We start from the raw sequence: 26,202 nt of genomic DNA, 5'->3' as shown, positions 1-26,202 counted from the left end.
AGCCTGCACGGACAGAAAAGTGCTGAGAAACACTGCAAACAAACATACACTGCATCTGTGGGTGTGGGGAATAAAAAAAAAAGAAATAATAAAAAAAAAATTGTCATTGAAATTATTTTAACAAATAGCTTCTCTTTTTAAAGTATATTGGTGATGGATTATAGTGAGGATGACATCACTTCTCATTTAAAGCAATGGCAGTTTTTAATTAGATATATTAGATTTTTATGTCAAATTTATTCATTTATTTATTTTTGACACATAATTGTGATCTTTTACTGGAACAAATGTTTAGGTCCAGGCTGACCTTTTCTCCCAGTACAAACCTGACCAGAATATTTAAAATCATCACTCTCTGTTATTGAATCAGTGATGATCTAATGGTCTTTTTACATATACATTATTTTGCTTCTTGAATCTTCTTGAATGTGACTCCTGTCACAGTTTGCCAGGGCAAAGAAGGATCCAAATGTTGCGATGAACAGTGCGTTTATTTACAGTGCAGTAAATATTCACACAAACAATCCCCATGCATTTCCCTGACTCCCGTGCCGTGTCTTCCTCCCCAATAAATCCGTGCCTCGTGCTCTCCGCTCCCGTGTGTCTGAACTTCACGTGCTCGCTGGCTTTCCAGGCTCTTTTTGAAAGAAACGATAGAAGAAGCTATCGGGACGCTTAACTACCGTGGGCATTCACTCACTATACTCGACACTAACAACATTACCGTGGAGTCTCACGCAACAATCCAGTGTCAAGGCTCGGCCAAACTATTAAATCGCTACCAGACGAGGCTTGATCAACTTTAGGTGTGTGTGCATTTCTAGTCCTCAGGTGTGGCCAGGCTCCTGGCTGACACCCCCACCAGGGCTGAAGAAGAGGTGCTCTGCCACACCCACATACACACCCACCTACACACCCAGCTATACACAAACAGTAGGAAACAGGACAGCAGCACAAAAAATACACGCTCATACTTATTCAAAGACCCTTGGTCCTTCAGACCCAGGTCCATGACAGTTTCACTGGGACTGAACCTGTTTTCCTGTTGATGTTACAGAGTGGAGGAACTTATTGATCAACAGTACAGGATCTGCAGTCTGGAGATGTTGTTCAGAGTAGACAAATGAAGAAACGCGCCACAGAGAACCTTGAGGTAAGATTTCTTTAATGTTGCTAAAGAATCAGAAACAGTAACATTTAGAATAAAACATATGATGTTATGTTAGTCTGCTGGGCTGCTTCCTGTGAGATGCAGAGAGTAACAGGAAGCTTGTTTTGCTTGTTGATTTTCAGAGTAATGAGTGATGGCTCTTCAGGAGATCAGTGTGATGTTCACACACAGACCCTCGGCCTTCTCTGCTGCTGTGCTGCTTCTAACACTCGTCCTCTGCAGAGGTGAGCAAAAACTGCTGAGCATTTAAACTCATCTATGCTCATTTTTGGTTTTTTGTTTAAACTTTTAAAAATTGATTCTCAACATCACAATTGTTGGAAACTGGCCAGATTGACCAGGAAGACAATATAGTGTTATAAATGAATGAATGAATGAACATGGCCGGCTGTGGTGTGGGGGCCTTGTAATTCTTGGGATTTAAAAGAAAAATGATGCTTCATTCATTCCTGTGTTTCACAGTTCTGATGTTGTATAAAGTTGTGAGTGTGTCTGCTCCTCTCTGTCTCCTCAACAGGATCATTTGTAGTGGATGTGACACAGAGCTGCTATCAGGCAGAGGAGAACCACAACATCACACTGGAGTGGACGTTCACCACCAAACCAGACACGTCCATCTCAGCACTGAGGATCCTCTGTTACCTGAAAACTGATCATAAAGACTCAACTCTGTATTACCTTTTTGATGGTGTCGAGTTCTCAAAGCATCAGGATGAAGAGTTTTCAGGACGAGTCCAGAGTGACAAAGACGCCCTCAGAGAAGGACGAATCAGACTCCAGCTGTCCAGACTCAGGACTGAGGACTCGGGTCTGTACCTGTGTGAGGTGGACACAGGTTATGGTCGCGGCTACAACAGCTGCAGAGTCACCGTCTCTGGTAAGACAACTCATTTATTATACAGATGTATAATAAAGAAAAGCAAAAAAAAAACAAACAAACAAATGCTCTCTTAAGCTAGTTTGATGGATTTTCCAAAACCAGGAAAAAAAAGTCACCAGAAAAACAGTGTAGTTAGAAAATTACCTGCTACACACCTGCTAATTAGTGCTGAGTGCAGTAACAGACGTGTAGGAAACAAACCACAGAGATGATATGAAGGTAAAAGTATCCATGGAGACCAACACTGGTTCATGCAGAAGACTGTAAACATGATCATTTCTGCTTTAAGTTGGACTTTTTAACACAAGAGTCTTTGTGGCTTACCCACACGTGAGGCTAATTCTTCATGGAGCTGCTGGTCCAGGTAACATCCCTGAAGGAGGCCTCAGAGTCTGAGTCGACCACACCACAGAAATCCACAGTGTCCAACCTCAGTGACACTGTTACTGAGCAGCTTCATCAGGACATGTGAGGAAACCAACACTGAAGAGCTACAAACTGTTTCTGTCATCACAACATTGTTTTTGTTTTTGGGTTCTTCATTGTTGGTTTACACAACTTGTACATTCACCCATCGACACAAGCCCTTTTTTGTCTATGGTGTCTCACATCAAATCAAATCAAATCACTTTTATTGTCACATCACATGTGCAGGTACACTGGTACAGTACATGCGAGTGAAATTCTTGTGTGCGAGCTTCACAAGCAACAGAGTTGTGCAAAAATACAATAACGTAAAACGAGCAAAATATAAGAATGGCTAAATCTGAAAGTAATAAATATATGTACAATATATAAGAGTATATGCATTACTGGATGTCTATACTAAATATGTTTTTCTACGTATGTGTGTGTGTGTGTGTGTGTGTGTGTATACATATTTTACAAATTAAACAGAGTAAACAATCAAATAAAATATATGAAATATACAGAGGTTGGTAGTTGGACATGTGCAAAACAGTGGCATTAATGTACAGTATGGAGTGCATAATGCTGAAGTTCCAGTAGTGAAGGTGAGGTATCTATGAAGTGTTCAGCAGTCTGATGGCCTGATGGAAAAAGCGGTTTCTCAGTCTGCTGGTACGGGACCGGATGCTGCATAACCTCCTTCCTGATGGAAGTAGTCTGAACAGTTTATGGCTGGGGTGACTGGAGTCCTTGATGATCCTCCCCGTTTTCCTCAGGCACCGCTTGTCCACAGTGTTTAGCATTCACACACATTCATATCGTGATGATACATCAGAGAACATCATAGAGTTTGTATCTTGACAAAAAAAATATTGAGCATTAGGGATGGGTATCGTTTAGGTTGTATCCGATACCAGTACCAAACCGGTACTTTTGAAACTGTGTCGGTGCTTAAACGGTGCTCAAACCGGTGCTTAAAGAATGGAGAACATAAAATTGGTCCAAAAACCTCTCATGTTCAGCTGTTTTTTTGTAACAAGATAACAATGTTAGCCTTTTCTGCAGCTATAGGGCATATATGGTATCACTCTTGGCTGGAAGCAGTGCTTAAACAATGGAAAAAACACAAACTTTGTCCAAAAACCTCTCATGTTTAACTGTTTTCCACTTTTTCTTTGGTCATTTTAGCCTTTTTGGCCAGGGCGAAGGGAGTATCTGCCATCAAACAAGAAGACAGCCGCATGTAACTACGACGGTGTTTGCTAGTTCATCTTACATGCATTAATGTAATAATGTGGTTAGCCTACTCAACGTAAATTACACACGAACAACATGAAGCTACTCACGCAGAGAAGAACGGCTGCTGCTGCCATCATCATCCTCATCATTTCTGCTACGCTGACAGGGCTAGGGGCCAGGACTCTACTCTTCGGGGTTTTGGGGGATGTTGCTAACTCCGGGTCCAATAACAGGCACCACACCCGCAGTAGATGTGCACGGTGTGAGGTCTCGCAGCAAGCTATCAAACACGGCGCATTTCTCGGCTTTAAAAAAAATACGCTAAGCGTCGCCAGGTGTTTCATCAGATTTGAGGTGTTACCTCCTTTGACAGTATCACAGTATCAGCTTAAAGCACTTGTTGCAGCTGCTGAGTTTGCATCTTTTGCTGTGAAGTACAGCCAGACTTTTGACCGCTTCGCCTTGGGCATTTTTAATCTGTAGCTCTGCTCTAAAAGAACGTACGTACCTGGCCCCGCCTACTATCCTCGGAAACGTAAAATGATTGGCTAGAATTGGCTCAGGAGAAAAAAAAGCACCGAAATAAAGCACCGAAATGTGCGCTGCTTTTTGGTCTGGTTACTACCATTTATGTCAGAACCGGTCCCATCATGGCACCGGACACCGGTGCCCATCCCTATTGAGCATGCAGACTGGCATCGAACTGCCGACCTTTTGATTAGTAAGTGACCTGATCTACCACCTGAGCTGAAATAAAAAAAATATGTTATTTATTTTATCTTATTTCAGAATCAAATTCTGGGAAGACCGAAAAAACTCAGCAACCTGGAAATTTCCAAATGCCAGATTTGAATGATCTGACCAAAGGCATAGGTAAATATGTGTGTGTGTGTGTGTGTGTGTGTATATATATATATATATATATATATATATATATATATATAACGAAATAACTTTACAGTTTACAAAAACACTAATATCATTATTTCATTATATTGCTTATATACAGTACAGTCAGGAGATATGGGCAAAATCTGAGAACTGTGTTAATTGACCAGAACAGAAAACACTCCCATCCAGTTTTCTAGAAATGGATTTAGTTCAGTCTCAGACTAAAAGGAGTCCAACACTAGGCTCGTTCTATAGAAGTGAAACTGAGTCTGTGTAGTGTTGGGTTAATGAAAGGTAATGGTTGGTAGGTAATGAAACATCAGGCTAACAATACAAACAGTTTTCATCTTAGATCATCTTTGAAAATCTGGAAGACAACAAAGTAAAATCCTCCCATAAACCTGCAGCTCTTTCAGGTAAACATACTGAGGTTCTGATTCAAAATGTCAAATATCAGTTTTATCCAGTTCTGGGTTTTGGGGGCTCGAGTCTTTCCTGGCTATCATTAGGCAAAAGGCCCGATGTAACCTGGAGGTCACCAGACTGTAAGTGGAGATAAATTCTCTGTGCATCAGAAACATGTAAATAAAGTCTGGTGTTCACCTCTCAGAATAAAACTCATTATTACCTAATTCCACTTCCTGTCTTTAAAACGTGCCCATTTACATCATTAACTGAATTATGTTTTTACTGTTTTTGTAACTTTGGATTTTCTTTGTAGGCCAAGGAGGAATCGTCATAGCTGTATTCTTCTGTATCTCTGTGTTCACGTGGGGATTTGTGTTCTATCAGAATTGTAGAGAACACGTAAGTCTGTGATTTTCTTGTAAGAGCTGTAAATGTAAAAATCTCAGAACATTTAACAGATTTTTACAGTATGTATCAGAGTCATTTGCTCTGTCACAGTTTAAAAGTTTCTTAAACTTGTCATATTCAGTATAATTCAGTGAAGTTTTAAATTTTCTTTCAACTTTAAACAGAGGAGGACTTCCTCACGCCAAACCAGAAGTTCTTGATGAAGACTTTCTCAGAAAATGGACCCTGTTCAGGTTCATGACTGTTAGCATCTCATCTCAGACTGTGAATAGAAACTCTTCATAAGATCCTGATGATAAACCAGATTTGAAGTTTCCCGTTTTGATGCTGTTCAGTAAGTTACTTAAACAACAGAGAAAACTGTTGAATTCCGGGCTTCAGTCCAATATCGATATCTTTCATCTCATTCTGACACAAACCAGCTGGATCGAGTTGAACAAGATTTCCAAAACATTAAAGAATCTGTGATTTATATTTATTTTAAGTGGGTTTAAAAAATAATAATGCTATGTAAACTGAATGGAGGAGTAGATGAGGTGGACAGCACGATAAAAAATTTACATATTTTCCCACTGTGGTGGAAGTGTGGTCTTTGGCCTGCTGCAGATTTGGGGTGACGCAGTGAGCTCACAGGGCGGAGGAGAGGGAAAGAGCAGGTGTGCTGAACTGGACTGATGAATGGAAACTCTTTTTTATTGTCTTGCAGTGAGACGGAGCAGGAGAGTGACAGTCAGAGTAGTGCCTGCGTCCTGGACAGAAGCCCGAAGCCATATTAATCACTACTGTCAATAAAAGCACTACTAAAATGGCAAAGCTGAAGTGTCCATCCTTGTCACACCCACATTCTCACTGGAGATTTCAGTGACGTCATCACACCTGTCAAAACTCTGATTTCTAACAAATAGCATTAGCACAGATCAGCCAGTAGATGGCAGCATCCTGTTAAATCTACCTGCATGAGGTTACAGTATGATAATAATAGGTGAACTGTCTCTACAGTTGTTGTATTGTTTGAGTTTAGTATCAGGTAATTATGATGACAAATAGGAACCAGTTGCCTTATCTGCATGAACTTGGCCACCAAAACCACTTCAGGTGTTTGATGCATAATAACTTGGACATTTTTAATCACTTGTTGTGCTGCTATTTTTAAATGTGTGCGTGTTTGTTTTTTTGGTTTGTTTTTTGGTGGTGTTGAAGATTGTACAAAGACAAAATATCAAATATTTGTAGATACAGTACAGTTTGTAGTCACGATGATGCTGGACACAGGACAGGAACAGGCTCTGCTTCACTGGGTCGGCTGAGGGCACCATTTTTTTTTTCACATTGCGTGACTTGAGTTTATATATTCAGATGTAACTAACCATATAAATGTGATGATGATTATTCAAGTTTTTTCATGTGAGCTAGTGATGATGCAATGCATGTTTCTTTTTATCTGTGCTTTTTCAAGTTAATTGTACTGTTTTAGCACATCATCTTAAATGAGAATAAGACAAATTAATCTTTAAATGTTTATTTCTGTAGGACACAACACGACTAAATAGAATTTAGATAAATCCACAAAGCAAAGAGAGATGCTAAAACAGATGTTATAATAGACACAGGTTATTGCAGCAGCTACAACAGCTGCAGAGTCACTGTCTCTGCGAACTGAAGGCAGTGGAGCTGCTTTATGGCAGAAATGTGTTAAAAAACGAAGCATGACACTAGCAATATAAACAGACTTGACTCAGTATCTGTGCCACTTATATTAATATATACAGATATCCATTGATCTATGATTACTTAACTATACACCTTTCCAAAACTATTAGTTTATAAAATCTATCATTATACACAATTATCAGCTTTTAATATTCAGAATAAGCACATAAATATTTAATGCCCCACTTCATCCCTTGTTTACTTTAAATACAGCTTAGCTCATCCCCGAACTCATAACTGTCATGTGACGGCTGTGTGCAAGCGAGATAGGACCTAAAGTGCAAACTCACAGAGGTGGAAGGTGAACTCAAAAAATATGTAACTGTTTCATTTACTTTCAAAAGCACTTTCTTTTGAAAGTAGATCATCCATTAAGAGCAAAAGAATTTGCTCTTAATGGATGACATCACTGTCGGAGCCAGAATGCAACACAACTGGTTTTCATCCTGCGGTTAGAGAGTCTTTATCTGGATTCCTCGCTGGGAGTGTCAGCCGCAGTAGCTGCGTAGTTTTATTAACATTTGGGAGCTTTTTATAACTCAGAGCAGTAATAAGTCGTTCCTTCAAATTTGCAACTGTAGGGCACTGGCATGCTTCATGTAACTGTAGGAAGGGTGAAAATCTGCTGCCATCCACCAGGATGATGAAGATGAAACCAGGGTGGATGCTTCAGCAGGACAATGATCCCACACAGGATTTGAAGACTGTTTGTGTGGAAGAATGGGCCAAAATCACACCCAAGTAACGCACCCCACCACGTCATTTCTTAATCAGCTGTTTGTGAATGGATGAGTCTGTGTTTATTTAATGTGTGCGTGCTCCGAGTTCTGTAGAAGTAAAAACTACTTTAACATCTCTCCATCATTTTTCTTTTTTTCCTTGTCATCATTAAGATTTTCTTTCACTATTGCTTTGATTGCTCCACTTCCAGTGTATTTAAAACAACTGGATGGGGTGGGTACAGTTTCCTCTGCGGTGGGGTTGGGTGGGCCGCCCCATGTTCTGTGGGACTTGGCGGTATTGCTGCCATGGGCCCCGGTCTGGATGGGCCTGTCCCCTGGCCTTGGTGGGTTCCAGAGGGCATGGGTGCCTACTGGGGTCAGGGGGGAGCTGGCCCCAGGGAGGGGCTGCCTGGCCCTCCCTTCCTTCCCTCCCTGTCCCCGACTGCCTCCCTCTTCCCCCTGGGGCCTGGATCTCCTCCATGCCTGCTTCATACCCTGAGGGACGGGGCTATGGCTCCCCACACCCTCTTGCAGATCATTACGTGGAGAAGCTTTTTGAATACAAGTGCGCTGATCCACACAGGTGTGCACACAGGTGTTCACTGTTCACAGACACAAACTACATCTTTCTTGGCTGCTACCTCAAAGCACATCGTACACTGTCAGTCCTGTGTGCAGCACAACAACATTCAATTTAGTTTTTACTGTTCTTTACACTTAGCCAGACTATTGAGATTGTGTTGTCTTTATTATGTTGCTCTCTTTTTTGCTTGTTTTCGCTTTTTTTTTTCTCAACAGGTGATCCAGGAGGTTTTTTTCTTTTTAAGTGTCCTTTCTCACTGTCCCCCTTCCACTCTGTTTTTCTTTTCCTTCCCCTCTTTCTTTCTCCCTTTCCTATCCCCCATCCATGTCTGTCCCATCTGTAACAACTGAAAACAAAATTAAATTAAATTAAAAAATAAAATAAAATAAAATAAATAATGACAACAAAGGTCGAACAAATGGACCAATGCGGCAAGGCCGTGATGATCCACCTGGTAAAATAAATCTGGTGGGACAGGCAAAAAAAAAAAGACAAAAAAACAACTGGAAACTGTTCAAATTATTCAAAGCTTGTGTAAAGTGTAGAAGTAAATTTAAATTTAATTTAATATACAAAGAAGTGTTTACAAGGGTTATAGAGCTAGTTATGTAGCTATTTGGTGGTTATGTGTTTTGATATTTACATGTTTACACATGCAGGTTCAAAGCAGTAATAAGTATGTGTTTTCTCTGCCTAGTTGTTTTTCCTACATTGATCTGACTATAAGATTTCCAGGCTTCTGAGAGGCCAGTGAAGTATTCATGAGGGCGGTACACAGGAAGTGTTGGTTCTTGTTGTTGCTGTGTGCTGAGAGTAAAGAGGCTGCTAAGAAAGTGATCCATCTCCATCTTTTGCGTTCCTAATTATTCAGAGAGATTCCAGACCAGCTAGTGAACCCTCGCATTACACTTGTAAGCTTCGCTACATCTGTGCTGTAACGTCTCCATGCATTCTGTGCAACTCAGTGGTTTGAGCCTATCCCAACAGCAGTCAAGTATAAGCAAACGTTCTACCAAATAAATCAGAGTTTATGCAGTCATTAATAGCAAACCTACTCATGAATGGCAATCATTTATTCTGACACTACACTGTAGTTTAAAGCTGATATAAGTGTTCACTTGTACCTATTTGCACCGTTTAACTTTGTGGACAACCAGATGCATATAAAGAAGGTATATATGCATGACGGTCTCACGGATCTGCTTACACATCGACTAGAGAGGAAAAAGAAAGGAGGAAAAAGCACATCAGGGGACACAGCGCAAATTATGAGGTCAGTGTATGCTCAGTTATTCACGGTTTCATCTGTTTCAAACTGAGATTCATCTGAAATGTCAGCGTCAGATTTATTTTATTTTATTTATGTTTTGTACTGCTGGATCTGTATGGCAACATTGAACAAGCATATCCCTAATAATGTCATCTCAGACACAGAAGCCCCGCCCACCTGCCATACAAACCTTCTGGTTTAGAGGGATGACCAATCAGAGCAAGGCTGGAGGAGCTAGAATGCCTTTTTTCATACAGAGGGTGAAGTGAGAGTTTGTGCTGTTATTAAATACATATTAATAACCAGAACCCATTTACAGTTTCCCTTTACCTGTGATATTAAGAAACACCTTTAGTTTCACTTTCTGACCCAACTTCTACCATTTTGAAAACAGAAGATTTCATAATGAACAAGAATGATTGAACTAAAAGTTATACAAGTGGTGGATTGATTCCTCTAACATAGATAAACATCTACAAATAGCAGAACTATAAATAGTTTCGTTGTGATGTAACTCACCTGCAGTGACAAATCTCGGGCTTGTTTACTTTACCTCTGCAGCTGTTGAATCTATCTTCATCCTTGTCTTGTCTGCACACAGTGGAACAGGCCAAACTTGCAACTGTTTAAAGCCCAAACTGACTAAACAAACTAACTGACTAAACTGGCTAAACTGGTCTTGCAGCAGCTCACAGATCAGTTTATCCAGAGAAAAGTGCAGATTTGTGAGATTTTGATGCAGTGTGAATGTGACACGATTCACACTGTGTCTTTAAGAGATTCTTTGAGTTTGTGAATCAGCCGACTGCAGGTGTGTAATTTCCTATTTTTATTTCCACATGACATCTGTCACTTTACCTGTACACTCATTAAAATGCGGTGGATACAGTGGTGTAAGGGGCTCTGTGTGTAAAAACCAGTCTTTAATCAGCATTCATTAAATGTTCTTTCAGTTTATTATTTAATATCTTATGTAATAAGATATCAATTTATTTTGTCCACTCAGTCGTTAAAGTCTCAATTTTCCTGTACCTTCATGTGCCAGCACCGAGATCTTGTTCATAGTCAGTTCATGGTACCTCGTCATAGTTCAGTCTTCGTTCATGGTCCTCGTTCAGAGCCTTTAGTTTCTCCCACTTTAGTTTTGTCATTACCGTAGTTAATGGTTTGTTATTTTGCCTTCAGTGTCAGCCCCAAATAAAGGCTCGCTTTGAGTTTAGCACAAGTTCTGCCTCTTGCGTCTGGGTCCTCCAAACACTCTCTACACGGCTGACCGTGACAGTTTCCATAGCAAACTGAAACTTTGATTTCATTAGACTCCTTCAGCTTAAAAGCTCTTTAGAAAGTTTCTGTGTAGAAACTGTTGTGGATTTTATTGTAACATATATACCTGTATGCACTACACATGTAATCATAGTTACCTTCACAAATTATGTGTAATCATATACACTCACATATGCAATGCATGCTCACAATGAAGTGTTTATATATGGAGTCACTGTGTTAAGCATTTAACCTGCATATTCAAATCACATGACCCATATATTTAGGTCATATATATATATATCTATATCTATCTATCTATCTCTCTCTCTCTCTCTCTCTCTCTCTCTCTATATATATATATGTATATATATATATATATATATATATATATATATATATATATATGTACATATCTCTTCCAGCATGTTAATGAAAATTTTGTGTGACTTGCTGTGTGAACACATGTTGATTAATACAGCTTAAAAATGTAAAAGCTTTGTGGCCTACTGTCACTTGTCCAACAAAAGGTTAATTTAACTTGGCACTACTAAAGTATGTGCATATGACCCTTCTTGGCATGCAGCTGCATCTAACTGTGCAGCAGAAGCAGGCAGTGGTTCAAGAAGGCTGTGAAGCAGAAGCAGTCAGTGGTGTTTGGCTGTAATGCTTCATGGCTGCCAAGCAAGGGCCTGCAACCTTCTCAAGTAGCTACAGGTAAAAACATAAGCCCCTCGAACGGCTATAAGAAAAAAAAAACAGCCCTTACTCAGCATGGATAGCAGCTTATGTCCAGCACACGTGCCCAAGAAAAGTGTTAGATGGATTAACTGCCTTTCTGTAGACTTTCACTCAATTTGACTCAATGCAGTGATGGATGAGAGATTGATCTGCAAGAAGTTATGGTGTGGGGTCGTGTATATCATAAGTGGACGATGAAAAACAGAGGATGAAAGGATACCTAAAAACGGGAGGGGTGATCCCTGTTCCTATATAAGATGAGTTCAATATGCGCTTGCTCCTCTTCTTTCTGCTGCTTCTTTCCTGTCTGTCTTTTGTGTGTGTTTGTGCTTTAAGGCTCTACATTCTGGGGTTGCTTCATTTTTTGTTTGCTTGCTTTCTGTGTTATTTCTGCTTTTAAATGTGCTGCTCTGCTGTTCATATGACAATATTTAATAAACTCTGGTCTAAGAATTCTGCTCTTTTCCAGAGGATCATTTTGACTGATTTGATTGTATTTGGATCTTAAAAGTTGGACCTCCACAGTGTTGGTGGGATAAGGTTATCGTATTGGCTTCAAAATATGTGACCCGACAAAAATTTGAGCATGATGTCAGTTTTTGTCAGTATTAAATTATAAACTTGCTCAGTTAAACAGGAACTGAATGAGAGCAGAAAAACAAGAGGACAGACTTTTGAGCTCATGTTTAAGGGTTCATATGTTTGTAATGTAGCCTTCTGTTTACACTGCTTATGCTGTGAGTGTTTATACGGCTGTTTTGTTGTAACTTGTTGCAAATGTCTGGTTCTGTCAAACTGTCATCAACTGAGTGACAGCAGCAGTTTCAGCTTTGACAGTCATATTTTAATAACACCAATCAATCAATCTTTAATTATAAAGCACTTTTCATACAAACTGTAGCACAAAGTGCTTTACATGGTTAAAAGCAGCCCACCCCACCCTCCCACTCATTCCCCGCACTGTCATTAACAGAAGCGGTCATGATACCCCCCCCCACACACACACACACACACACACACACACACACACATACACACACACACACACCTAAAGAGTAAAATTGGGCTGGGTACGTATTAGCCAAGTGAGGAAACACTATCACAGGGAGCTGTCTGCACCGGGAGCCGGTCACGGACCGCAGCCTACAGGCTGGGCACACAGCAGGAGGGAGGCAAAGAAGCCCCCCAGCCAGGCTCAGAAGTGAAGTGAACCAGTTGTGTACAGCACCAGAGAGGCCCACCATGTGTTTCAGTCTGTTTAAAAGTATAGCGTGGTCTACTGTATCAAAGGTTGCGCTTAGATCCAGTAGCACCAGGACTGAGAGCTTTTGGGAGTCCCAGTTACATCTAATATCATTTAAAACCTTTAGGAGAGCGGTCTCTGTGCTGTGGTTCACCCGAAATCCAGACTGAAATATTTCTAGGATCTGTTTATCATTCAGAAAATCATTAATCTGAATAAAAACAAGTTTTTCTAAAATTTTACTTAAAAATGATAAGTTGGATACAGGTCTGTAGTTATTAAAATTATTGCAATCCAAATTGCTCTACTTCAGAAGGGGCCTCACCACCGCCGTTTTAAAGGCAGCAGGAAAGACACCTGACTGAAGAGAGCAATTCATCATGTATAAAAGCTCAGCTTCAAAAAGTGTTTTAAAAAGTAAAGAGGGGATTGGATCTAAAAGACATGTGGTGGGTCTCACTGTGGAGAAAACTTTCTTAAGGTTCTCAGCATTAACCAGGGCAAAGCTGTCCAGTGTCTCCTCGGGTACAATCGAGCTCTCAGACGTGTTTAAAATCATATCACGAGAAGATAAAATATCACATCTGATGGTGTTGATTTTTCCCCTGAAGTGGTCTGCAAACTGCTCACAGAGTGAGTCTGTGGGGGTTCTTTGGGAGCTGTTAAAATCAGGGTTAAATAAGTGATCTATGGTGGAAAAGAGGACATTGGGATTATTTTTGTTATTACTGATTATTTTGGCGAAGTATGAATTTCTTGAATCCCTTACTGTATTATTGTAAATTTTAAGTTGCTCACAAAGTATTTGATGGTTGATTTCATTTTTATTTTTGCTCCATCTCCTTTCTGCTGCCCTGCAATTTCTTTTGAGTTTTTTGACTTCTTCGTTTCTCCAGGGTGATACATGTTTTACGTTAATCTTTTTGGTGGTGAGTGGAGCAACGGAGTCAAGGCTTTTCTTCAGTTTGAGGTTAAAATGATTAAAAATAAAATCACAGGGTGCAGGTAGAATCACAGGGGGGCATTCGTCTAAAACCCTGGTAAAATTTGCAGCCACTTCAGAGGTTAGATAGCGCCTCCTCACAGTTCGCACCGAGGTCTCCCGCTGAATAAAACCGGTGATGTTAAAAAACACACAGTAGTGGTCAGAGACAGCTAAGTCAACAACAGAGGACACACTGGTGGACAGCCCATGGGTGATGACCAGGTCCAGAGTGTGTCCTCTGTTGTGAGTCGGCTGTGTGACGTGCTGGGTAAAATCCATACAGTGAAGAATGTTTAAGAATTCTTTTGATGTAGAGTCAGAAGGATTATCTATGTGCAGATTAAAATCACCGGTTAAAAGTATCATATTATACTTTGAATGTATGTTTGTTAAAAATTCTGAAAATTCCTTGATAAAAGCAGCACTGTCTTTAGGTGGTCTATAAATTGTGACAGATAAAACTGGAGGGCTGCTAAAAACAATAGCGTGGAATTCGAAAGTGGTAAAATGATCAAATAAAATTTGTTTGGTGGTGAGTGTGTTGTTAGTTAAAGATGCAGTCCCACCACCTCTCTTACCACTTCTAAAGGAAAAAGAGAAATTAAAATTTGGTGGGGAGGCCTCAGTGAGAACAACTGGTGCATCCGAACCCAGCCATGTTTCAGTTAAAAATAAACAAACAATCAAGTTCATTATCTAAAATTAAATCATTAATAATAAAAGACTTATTCAACAGAGAGCGGACATTTAAAAGTGCCATACTAATTGAGACTGGTGGATTTTTGACAGTAGAGTTCAATGAAGTCTGAGATTTTTGAAGAGGCCGGAGGTTATTAATGTTTTTGGAGTTACTGGATTTATGATAATTGTGTTGCTCTCTGTTTGTGATTATGACGGGTATTGTGTTGACTGTGGGAGAGAGAGGTCCGAGTCCAGGGTTTTGTGTATTACTGTTAAAAGTGGAACAAATGTAGGAGCTGGGACCAGGGGGACATCAGTCAGTGGAGGACAGATCAGCGGGTAGTGTCGGTTTGGGGTAATGACAGGGCCGTGTGCGGGAGTGCTGTACGCCAAATACCAAATTGGCGGACAGCAAACGGCGTCCCCAGGCATTGAGGTGGAGTCCGTCTGCCCCAAAAAGATGTCTCCTCTCCCAGAAGGCATCAAAATTGTTAATAAAACCCACGCCGTGGGAGACACAGGCGGAGGAGAGCCAAGTGTTAAGGCTGAGCAGCCGGCTGAAACGGCCTATCCCTCTGCCGCAGGTGGGGGTGGGCCCGGAGATAAAAGCACTCACCTGCAACTGACCAAGGAGGCTGAAGAGTTGGAGGAAGTCCAGCTTCAGCAGCTCAGATTGCTGTTTGGGGATGTCATTGGTGCCGATGTGGATGGTGAGCCGGTTGGCCTGTGGGTGGGACGCCAGGATGTTGGGAATTCTGTCCACTATGTCGACAACGGTGGCTCCCGGGAACGACAGCGTGAGCGCCCCCCTCATCCGCACGTTCCTGACGATGGAATCTCCGAGGACCAGCGTGGAGAGAGGAGATGCCACCGGGGACTGCTGGCCATCTGAGACGCCTGCGCCACGGCACCGGGGGTGTTCAGATGAAGATGCACCAGCCGGACCGCGTGCGTGACTCCCAGGTAGCTGCGCCGTGGGTTTCCTGTTTCTCTGTAATTATTCAGGCTCATTGTGAATTATGTGAAGGGGAAATAGCTTATTTTAGCAGCATTTGTGTTTCTCTCCCTGAAACATTTAATGTAAATTCAGATCAAATGTTTCCAAACCCCACAGTGGACTAGTTTAAAAGCTGAAGATGCTCTGCAGAACACCCAGACCTTTGAAAATAACATCTCCAATGATCACTCGAGCTAAAGATGAAGTATTTCCACTTTTTTGTTTTTTTCTTGATTCACTTGCTTCTTCTTGCCCTCCAGTTTAAGCTTCTTTTCCCTCACTTTATCCTGTCTCTGTATGTTTGGGTCTTCCTCTTGGTGAACTGTAACATAAACCCAGGTTATGTTATTTATTAAGTAGAGTCATTATAATGTGCTGGATACAATGGACTAATGGCATTGATTTGAATGTGTAGATATTTTTAAGCAGGAGTGGTTCTGTTTGGGTGTTGCTGTGTATTTGGAGTGAAAAAACAGCAGATTTCAAAATGAACTGGAATGACATCTGACTTGATTAAGCTAAAAGTGATGCAAATAATGATGGACAGAAACCTCTGACATACATAAACATCTACAAAAAATAAATCTATAAGTAGTTGCAATGTCATGTAGGTAATTTGTTGTGATAAATCTGTCTGGCTTTTTTATTTGACCTCATCACAGTTTAAGGTGCCAAACTTGCCATTGTTTTAAACCCACCTGCTAACTGACCAGTTTATCCAGAGAAAAGTTCAGATTTGTGAGATTTTGATGAAGTTCGAATGTATCACAGCTGCTGATTCCTTGAGTTCATAGATCAGCTGACTGCAGGTGTGTAATGTCACATTTTGTTTCCACCAGACATCTGTCACCTTCTAGCTCTCACCTCAACATCTCAAAAGTACTGTTTCAGTGAGAATCCTGGATCCCAGTTTTGCCACATCTTTTGTTCATTTCTTCATTAGCACTGATGATTTTCTTACAACATGCACCAGTTTTCTTCCTTTAGTTATGACTGAACAGTATAACAGGAGGAGAGAAGCTGCAGAGAGGCGTGTAGACTGCAACTCTGCTTCCTGGTCCCAACTCTGGATAGTCATATTTTGGGGGGTTTAATAAATTTGTCCATATTTCTAGAAATGAGAGCTGCTCCATCCACAGTGGGATGGATGCCGTCTCTCCTAACAAGACCAGGTTTCCTCCAGAAGGTTTGCCAATGAAGCCCACATCGTTTCTGGGACACCACTCAGACAGCCAGCAATTTAAGGAGAACATGCGGCTAAACATGTCACTCCTGGTCTGATTGGGGAGGGGACCAGAGAAAACTACAGAGTCCGACATTGTTTTGGCAAAGTTACACACCGATTCAATATTGATTTTAGTGACCTCCGATTGGTGTAACCGGGTGTCGTTACTGCTGACGTGAATTATGATCTTACTGTATTTATGTTAAATAAATAATATCAATTCAGTAAATAAATAAAATAAATAAATAAATAAATAAAAACACTATTTCGTGTCTGTCAAACTCTGTCATCTTTGGCATTATTCATAGGATCAACCAAAGGAATGTGGACAAATGATGTATTTTGATTAAAATTGGTTCTTCACTCAGAAAAATAAAGGTGCCAACTGGAACCAAAAGTGGTTCTTTAGACTGATGCCATAGAAGAACCTTTTTCGGTGCCCTACTACTAAAGGTGCCCCAAAGAACCATTTCTTGATGGTTCTTTGGGGCACCTTTAGTAGTTTTTCAACCATTAAAAGTGCCCCAAAAATTGTTCTTTGAAGAACCGTTTCAAAAAAGGTCCTTCAACTGGTTCTTTAAAAAAAACATTTTAAAGAACCTTTTTTGAGTGGTTCTTTAAAGAACCATTTTAAATCTTTCAAAATAAAATGTATCATAAATTGAATTGTCTGGAGTAGGGTAAAATAAATACAGGCACAGCATAGACATATATTAATGTTTTATTGCCATTTCGTAGTCTACCAAAAGACAAAAAGGCATTTTACTGTCAGCACAACACCACTTCTAATAAATGTCACATATTAGTCATTTAAACAGTAATAATTAAATATCTTTCTATACTATAAATTAATCCTATACTATAGATAACACAACAATTAATACATGTATTGTTTAATTAATAAAACATCAGAAAGTGATAAAAACACATTAGAAATAGCAATATCTTCATAACAGACCAATAAATCAACACATTTTCATCAGCAGATGTTTGCATGTTTAGTAAAACTATTTCAACAACAAGTTTTTGATCAAAATTGTCAATGAACTTCAGCTTTACGTTATGTAAGGCAAGTTTCATGTTGGACTCATGGTTCTTTGTTAGTCCAGTTTTGGATAATGTCTGTGACGTATGTATCATATCAAATATATGTCATATCAAAACAAGCCCACACCTGCAGTTGTTTCAGGTTTTCACAGGTGTTTCCTGTCAGCTGGTCAACCTTACTCAGGTGGACATCCATATCAGCCAACCAAAGGACAAGCTCCTCCCTTTGTGCTTCAAACCCCTCCCACTCTGAGACAAGGAGCTGAGAGAGAGAAAAGAGTCAATTATGAAGAAAAGTGAAACCCTCCTCAGAAGGTCTGACTGGCATACCTGCAGTCGACCTGTCATGGACTCCATTTTGGCGTTCACGTCAACCCAGCGGTGGCCGCACTACCTCAGCGATGCCAGCAGCTGAGCCTGCAGGGTGCCCTGGAAGAGCAGAGTTAATGTTCGATTCCTCCGGGTCCAGCTGGATGATCCGAGGTCCCGCCTCTCGCTGCAGCCTCTGAACACACAAACACAAATTACATCTGAAGCAGGAGGAGCAGATTTTTGCAGATTCTTGCTTTCACTGTTGGAGCAAAAATTTGAAGCAGAAATACAAAAACTTGCAAACCTAACCGAAGATTTTCAGCTGAAATCTTATTAGAATAAATCTATCTGCAAGTGTGTTACCTCTTCAGCTCTACGACTGGCTGCAGCTAGTCGTAGAGCTGAAGCAGGCAGCATCAACACATAAATCTGGCTGGATTACTTTAACCACGTGCTGAACTTTGGCCCAGCTTTGATGCGACTTGTTAGTATAATGAACTCTAAGCTAAAAATAGAACAAAATCATCTAAAAATAACTATGACAACGTCATCTTCAGCCAGGAAGGAACAGGTCCACCTGTTCCTTAACATTCTGATATTAACAGGATTTCAACATTCACGTCAAACATTCACATATAGATATAACCAACCACGTCCTGGTATCTTTCCGTTGTGCTGTAGTTCTTGGTGCTGTAACAACCCTTTTGGGTTATAGCACCACTAGGGGGGGTTGCCCTACTATTGTAGTAGTTGTGGGAGTCTCCTAGTGGGTTGTTGTTGTTAGTGGCAGCCTTTTCATGCTGCTCATGTTCTTTTCTCTAAAAAGAGACCTTACTGTTGTAACGGCCTGGCGCCGGCGACTACCGATCCCCGCACATGTATGTACGGACAGAGTAGAGCCGTGGAGACCTGGCTTGTATGGTGTATTGTTGCTGACGGCAAATAAAGGTCTGTTATTGGATTTAACCGACTGGCTTCGGGTATTTCAGCTAACCTCCACACCACATGCCCGCTGGACCTGCTAGCCGCTCCCGCCTCGCCAGACTGCTGTTACAAAGTGGCGCCCGAACATTGTTCTCTGGATCTTCATCGTCATCCGGACCAACAGACGGTGGGCTCGGATATTTTTCCCGTGTTTTTCAACGATCGACACTTCGGCTGAGGTGGCGTGTGTTTTTTTTCTCTTCGTCTGGCTGTATTGGCCGGGCCGATAGGACCCCGTGAAGGAGCCGACTCCCCGCGATTTCAACGGTATTTGCAGGCACGGAAGAGCGCCGACCCATCGCTTGACACACTCGCCTGCCGAGGGAGAATACTCCGTGAGTAGTTGTACGGTCCGTCGGACCGCTAACGCCAGTGCTATTGGACCGTTACGACATCGGCGGTGCTAAAGCTAAGGCTAAAGCTACAGTGACTTTGACTCAGTGTTTATTCAGAGGGACGTGTTGTTTTGTGTGTAGCCTTGAAGCATCAGAGTGTGCACGGACGCTCTCTGGCTGATATTAACGCTTAAGTACTGTGTGTGACCGCTCTTTTCACTTCGCCATAACTTTTGTGGGAGAGAGTGGTTTCGGCCACATTTTTAAAATGGCGTCCCACGCAGACACGGGGAGTGAGGAAGATGGCTGCGACCCGGATGATGAAGCGCCCGGCCTGACAAAGTACATCATCCCTCGCTCTACACCTCTTGACCTCAACCTTGAAGTGGCAAACTTGCAAGGAGAGGTCGAGAAGCCACAAGTTTGCTTACAGGATTCACTGGAGCTACAAAGGAGCCTGGTGGAGCGTTTGGATCATGGAGCTAGGGGAGAGCCGGGAGAGCGGCCATCTTCCCAACAAACCCCGCCGGTGCCCCGTAATGACCGCTGGTTGGACGGGTACCAGGTGGACTAACCGTTATCATACGGACAGACTCAATGTTGACTGAGGGTTGGTTTCATACATGTACATGCTGTAATTATTCTGTTCATAAGGGATGATTACTTGTTCTGTTCCACTGAACCCTCATCACCGCGGCCCGTGGAAGGCTTTTGGTTTGATTTTCTATCGTACTGATTTAAGTGACGGGATGTGTTGTATTTTTGACTGTTTTTCCCTTGTCTAGGTCCATCTCCAGAGGATGACTAGCCAGTAACACTGTATATTCTGTATTGTTTGCTTTGATTACTCATTTTGTTTATTGACTGCACCGAGGCTGGAAGGGTGTGTAATATTTCCTCCATAGCCTGCTTACTACCTTAAGTAGCTATGTATAGTGAAATGGGGTAGCGGGAGGAGGGTCACCTGGGGTCCGGCTGAGGACAGCCTTCTAATTGCTTCGAGCACTAATTTTGTTTATTGATTGTATTGACTGTACCAATGCTGTATAACAATTCCTCCACAGCCTGCTTACTACCTAAAGTAGCTTTGTAGAGTGAAAAGGGGTAGCGGGAGGAGGGTTACCTGGGTCCGGCTGAGGACAGCCTTCTAATTGCCGGGGGGGTGATGTAACAACCCTTTTGGGTTATAGCACCACTAGGGGGGGTTGCCCTACTATTGTAGTAGTTGTGGGAGTCTCCTAGTGGGTTGTTGTTGTTAGTGGCAGCCTTTTCATGCTGCTTATGTTCTTTTCTCTAAAAAGAGACCTTACTGTTGTAACGGCCTGGCGCCGGCGACTACCGATCCCCGCACATGTATGTACGGACAGAGTAGAGCCGTGGAGACCTGGCTTGTATGGTGTATTGTTGCTGACGGCAAATAAAGGTCTGTTATTGGATTTAACCGACTGGCTTCGGGTATTTCAGCTAACCTCCACACCACATGCCCGCTGGACCTGCTAGCCGCTCCCGCCTCGCCAGACTGCTGTTACAGTGCAAAGGTTATCACGTCATCCAAATCAGTTGATTGTTTTCTGCACAGACCCAATTCAACGCGTTTTATGATAATGTGACGATACTAAGCTAAAAATCACAAGTATTTATTTGCCATAAATTTGCCACTTTATTGTCAAAATTGTGTATTTTTTTCTCGGAATTTTATACCCTCCAAGGTTTGCCCCTGATTGTTTTCTACCTTCAGTGGCTGTTGTAAGCCGCATAGAGCCCACTTTGATGTTGTTGTGTAATGTTCATTAACAATGAACAAAATTATAAACATTTACAAAGATATCAAATTGAATTTCTAGATGCTGTGCCCACAGCCTCAAACTGGAGCTGTGGGACTTCATAAACTGGACAAACAAACAAGCAAATGATTTAAAATTAAGAAGAGCGCAGGTATTTTTGTGGTTACAAGTAATTCCAAACAGTTTTTCTGAAGAGCAGTCCTGCCCCATTACGCACATTGCATGGCGCGTTGTGACGCGTATAAAAGAGCCACCTGAGAGCCGCTCAGCAGTCGCTTCAAAAAAAAGAGACCGAGTCGCTATGTCAGTCTCTGCACTTGTTACTATGTGCGGGTACAGCTCGCTCTGTAAGGAGTCTTCTTGCACTTTTCCACTCATGACTTTAATCCTGTGATCTGCCTTCATCTTAATCACACCTGTTCAAGGTAAATCGATGTTTTACTTCAACTCTAAGCTCAGCTTAAGGCTAAAACTTTGACGCTTATGCCGTAAAAATCTGACATCGATCTGATACCAAATAAATGCACTATTATCGAAACCTTTACCTTTGCACAGAGGACTGTGCCCTGATTTCTGACCTGAATGCATCATCAAAATACTAAATGTAAAAACATTTTAATGAGCATTAAATGGCTGATTCTTGCTTTCACTGTTGGAGCAAAAATCTGAAGCAGAAATACAAAAACTTGCAAACCTAACCGAAGATTTTCAGCTGAAATCTTATTAGAATAAATCTATCTGCAAGTGTGTTACCTCTTAACCTGGTTAGACTGACACACTGACAGCGTGCACGAGTGGGCATCCACGCTGAGTGCCGATAATATAAAGTGTATTCTGTAGTTGTGGCTGGCAATCCTCATCGAAGTGAGTGAGAATAATGACAACAACATCATGAACAGGTATCAGCACCTGTGTCATACAGTGTTGAGCACTGTAAGAAAAAAAACTAAACTTTAGTAAAAACCTTCCAGCAGGATTTGTCAGCACGTTACTGAAAAACTTACAGCAACCTCACTGTAATTTATTTAACAGCTGTACTGTGTTTACTCAAATTTCTACAGTATCTACTGATGCTATAGAATTTTACAGTAGGGAACAAATTATTTAAACCCCTGCTGATTTTGTAAGATTCGCCACTAACACAGAAATGATTATGATTTCAGTGGTAGGTTTATTTGAACAGTGAGAGACAGAACAGAAACAAAAAAGAAAACAATTCAGAAAAAGTCATTTCAAAAAAGTTACTTACAACTTACAGAATCAGCATGGGCTCAAATAGTTTTCCCTGACTGTATTAACAGATTCTCTAATAATTTGATCCTAAAAACAGTGATATTATTCCCACAGAATTATACAGTATTAGTTGAAGCAGTGGGAGCTGGGACTACATGGTCTTCAGTGTGTGTGCACAAAAAGGTGGCAAACAAGCTTCCTCAAATACTTTCATATAACATACTACAAGTACTAGTAGAATTTTTATTTCTTCATTCTTTCATTTCCACAGAACATTTTCATTAATGCCCAGTTGTCTTTAAATAACTGTCCTGTCACAGGGTTATACAATGGGGGAAATGACTGTAAAAGGTTTGCACTCACCATGAGCAGCATTTCTCCTGTGACGTTTATTTTTAATAAAGGTCAAATATCATTATATAAACAAAGTGTAATGTCTTCTGAAGACATGAGCAGCACGTCTGTGTTGAGATGTAACAGAATTCATTGTGTCTTCAGTCTCTGTGTGTGATGAGGAAGAAGCTCTGGATCCCCACAGACTGTGAATAAGATGTCAGTGTGGATTTCATGCCTTTCCTCGTGGCCTCACTGTGGACTCTGATCGTCTACCTGTGTTCAGTTAAAGGTAAATAATGTGTTTCCATTACAGACTCTACTTTTAGACCATTTTAGCCAACTATATATTTAAAATCAGCTGCACGTCTTGATCCATTCTTTGCATGTTAAATATTTTTATTTATGATTTAGAAATGGAGGTGTCCAATTATAGCAGGTCTGCCAAGACGATCACGTTAAAACGCTACAGTTTAAGAAGAAGCAGAAGTCAGCAAACAAAGACAGTTTCACATTTCTCTCTGCTTAACATGCAAGAAGAGTTGTGAAATACTGAATTACTAAATATATGTTTTATCATGTTTTTATCTTAAGAAGTAAAATGTCATCTTAATGACAGTCTTCAGTATTTTTTTTCACATTTATCAAACCTCAGTGAATGTTTGATGTGAATGTTGAAAAGCTTTTAATATGACAATGTTTGTCGTGCTCACAGATTAACTGGACCAGGTTGAAGCTGAGTTAGTCACCGAACTTAAAGGCTAAATCTGTGCGGTGTTAGCACAAAGCAGACAACTTACCAAAGAGACGATTTCAAAATGTTTCTTTCTGCACTTTGTAACAAATCATTTGTTCCCATTTCTTTGGTTGAGCCTATAAAAAATACCAAAGCTCAAACACGTTGATAGACATAAAAATGTTTTTGCACAAACAAGATCATTCCCAAATAGCTATCAGCTGAAAACTGGGGCTATCTCAGCATGGTGTCCAGTGTGTGCTTAAACTATCCACAGCAGATGAACAGTATCTGAAAGTCACGTCCTTAAGAAATGGGAAAAATCAAAACAAAACAAAGGCCTGGCACAGGATCTGGCCAGTTCAACAGAAATGGTCTCAGCTTTGGTTCAAATCATCAGTGTGTTTGAGGAGCTCAGTACAGAGTAGTGAGTATCTGCAGCCATCTGTAGGAGGGTGGAGGCTCTGTCATGGAGTTTAGCTGTATTTCATGGAGATCGTGTTGAACTGATGAATTATGAACAAAGAAAAGTAACATCACATTTTGATCCACCATGCTGTACCATCTGAAAAACAAGGACTAGAAAGTGAGACCATGTTTCTCCCAACCTGATTTCTCTTTATTGGCTCCTGTTTTAAATCCAGACTTGAATTGAAAATCCTTTTAATCACATACAAGGTCTCGAATAATCAGGCCTCAAAAAGAGAGTAAAATGTGGAATTATACTGTGGTGGAAGAACATGGAAAACTATCGTGTGGGAGGCTGTCAGAAAGACTGTTTGTTGTGCTTCACATTTCTGATGTTGTATAAAGTTGTGAGTGTGTCTGCTCCTCTCTGTCTCCTCAACAGGATCATTTGTAGTGGATGTGACACAGAGCTCCTATCAGGCAGAGGAGAACCACAACATCACACTGGAGTGGACGTTCACCACCAAACCAGACACGCCCATCTCACCACTGAAGATCCTCTGTTACCTGAACAACGGCCACAAAGAATTGACTCTTTATTACCTACATGATGGTGTCGACTTCTCAGAGGTTCAGGATGACAAGTTTTCAGGACGAGTCCAGAGTGACAAAGACGCCCTCAGAGAAGGACGAATCAGACTCCAGCTGTCCAGACTCAGGACTGAGGACTCGGGTCTGTACCTGTGTGAGGTGGACACAGGTTATGGCCACGGCTCCAACAGCTGCAGAGTCACCGTCTCTGGTAAGACTATTTATTTATACACATGTGATCACTGTGAGCTGATCTGAGACATGATTAAAATGTGAGTATATTTTAAAAAAAAAACACAAAAAAAAAACGGCTAATTTCAAAGATTTTTATTTGTGTTTTGTTTTTGTTTTGTTTTGTTTTCCAGATACAGATTTAGCTAAAACCTCAACAACAGAGACATCACTGCAAAATCCAGCTCCTCAGAAAAAGACTACAACAAACGGTGAGAAAATGCTCCAACTTTTCTCTACATCATTCCTGTTTGAGTGTTTTTTGGTCCATTTTGGTGACTATGTTTATTTCTTTATTCATCATCAGCAGGTCGATCCAGGGTCCCTGTGGTGATCGTTGTCATCAGCTTATTATCAGTTGGGGCTCTCGCTGGTTTTGCTGCATGTTTCTTTCACCACATTTTGCAGAAACTTAAAGTAAGAAACAAACAAATAAACACAAACATGTTGTTGCTTCTTGTGCCACCAGACTGACTCATCATTCTCCTTCTTTCAGCAGAAGCATCCAGAGGAGGATGAGACACAAAAACAACCACTACCAGTCTAACTGCTTTGCTGGAGCTGAGAGCATCAGAGATTTATTTTTCCTGGATCTTCACATTTAAGTTGGATTCAAACCATCAACCACAGGGAGACACTCGGCCCAGCAGCACTGAGATCATCATAAGGTCACTCCTACAAAAGGCTGTGAGACTCGAGCCTCGTCCAGTTAATTTTATCGAGCTCATTTTCACACAAAGAAAGTGTCATAAAAGAAAACCCAGAGTGGAAGATCAGAGGATGTAAACAGGAAATATTTCTTGGCTGCTGTCAGACTCTGGAGGATCTGCTTGGAAACATCAAGCAGTGAAACTGATGGATTTCCTCCTTCAATACAAAACTGTGAAGTTCAGCCTGGAGAAGAAACATTCCTCTGCCTCACTGTCAGCGTGTTTCATGAATTTACTTACTGGTTGTTTGTTTAAGGTGAACTTAAACCTTTCAGTGAGACCTCAAAGTGTCTCTGATGGACAAATTACAGGGTTAAAATCCTCCCTGATCATCACTGTGCTGGACTGACATGGATCATTCCCAAACAGTCTTTTCCATTCCATCTGCATTCATTACAGATGAAAGTGGATATTTCCAACAGCGTTCATGTGGAAAGATGGGGGAGTCACCTGAAAATTGTGTTGGTGACACAGGAGACTTGAAAAGCACCAACATTTTTAAAGTAACAGAAACAGGATTTATGGAGCTCATAAGGAGCACTCCCTTGTTTTACTGACCTCACTGTATGAAAGCAGACTTTGTTACCACAGCTATGAGCTCTGATTGTTTTTGTTTTCTTTCTATCATCGTTACTGTCTCAGAGAACCTGAGCTATAAGCTGATTACTTTAAA

At 41.0% G+C, this 26,202-nt stretch overlaps 1 protein-coding gene and 1 long non-coding RNA gene across 3 annotated transcripts in view; both read left to right on the top strand.

Annotated features, from left to right (window-relative positions):
• The first annotated feature begins 882 nt into the window (after positions 1-882).
• LOC109194564 (obscurin) overlaps positions 883-26,202 on the top strand; it is a 151,841-nt gene continuing 126,521 nt past the window's right edge. The window contains exons 1-4 of one of the 2 annotated variants that reach the window (XM_019363272.2): positions 883-1,153; positions 1,294-1,395; positions 1,689-2,048; positions 24,440-24,799. In XM_019363272.2, coding sequence (XP_019218817.1) covers positions 1,305-1,395; positions 1,689-2,048; positions 24,440-24,799 — 811 coding nt within the window. In that variant the 5' untranslated portion in view covers positions 883-1,153; positions 1,294-1,304. The remainder of the gene's footprint in view (positions 1,154-1,293; positions 1,396-1,688; positions 2,049-24,439; positions 24,800-26,202) is intronic. The other variant, XM_025902528.1, reaches the window with a different exon arrangement.
• On the top strand, positions 4,655-6,203 carry LOC109203643 (uncharacterized). Its single transcript, XR_002063411.2, has 3 exons — positions 4,655-5,396; positions 5,570-5,739; positions 6,112-6,203. It is a non-coding gene; the product is annotated as an uncharacterized LOC109203643 (long non-coding RNA).

The sequence above is a fragment of the Oreochromis niloticus genome, linkage group LG3, assembly GCF_001858045.2.
Source record: "Oreochromis niloticus isolate F11D_XX linkage group LG3, O_niloticus_UMD_NMBU, whole genome shotgun sequence".
Lineage (NCBI taxonomy): Eukaryota > Metazoa > Chordata > Actinopteri > Cichliformes > Cichlidae > Oreochromis > Oreochromis niloticus.
Note: the sequence above shows the minus strand (reverse complement) of the source record. Positions and strands in the feature narration are given on the sequence as shown.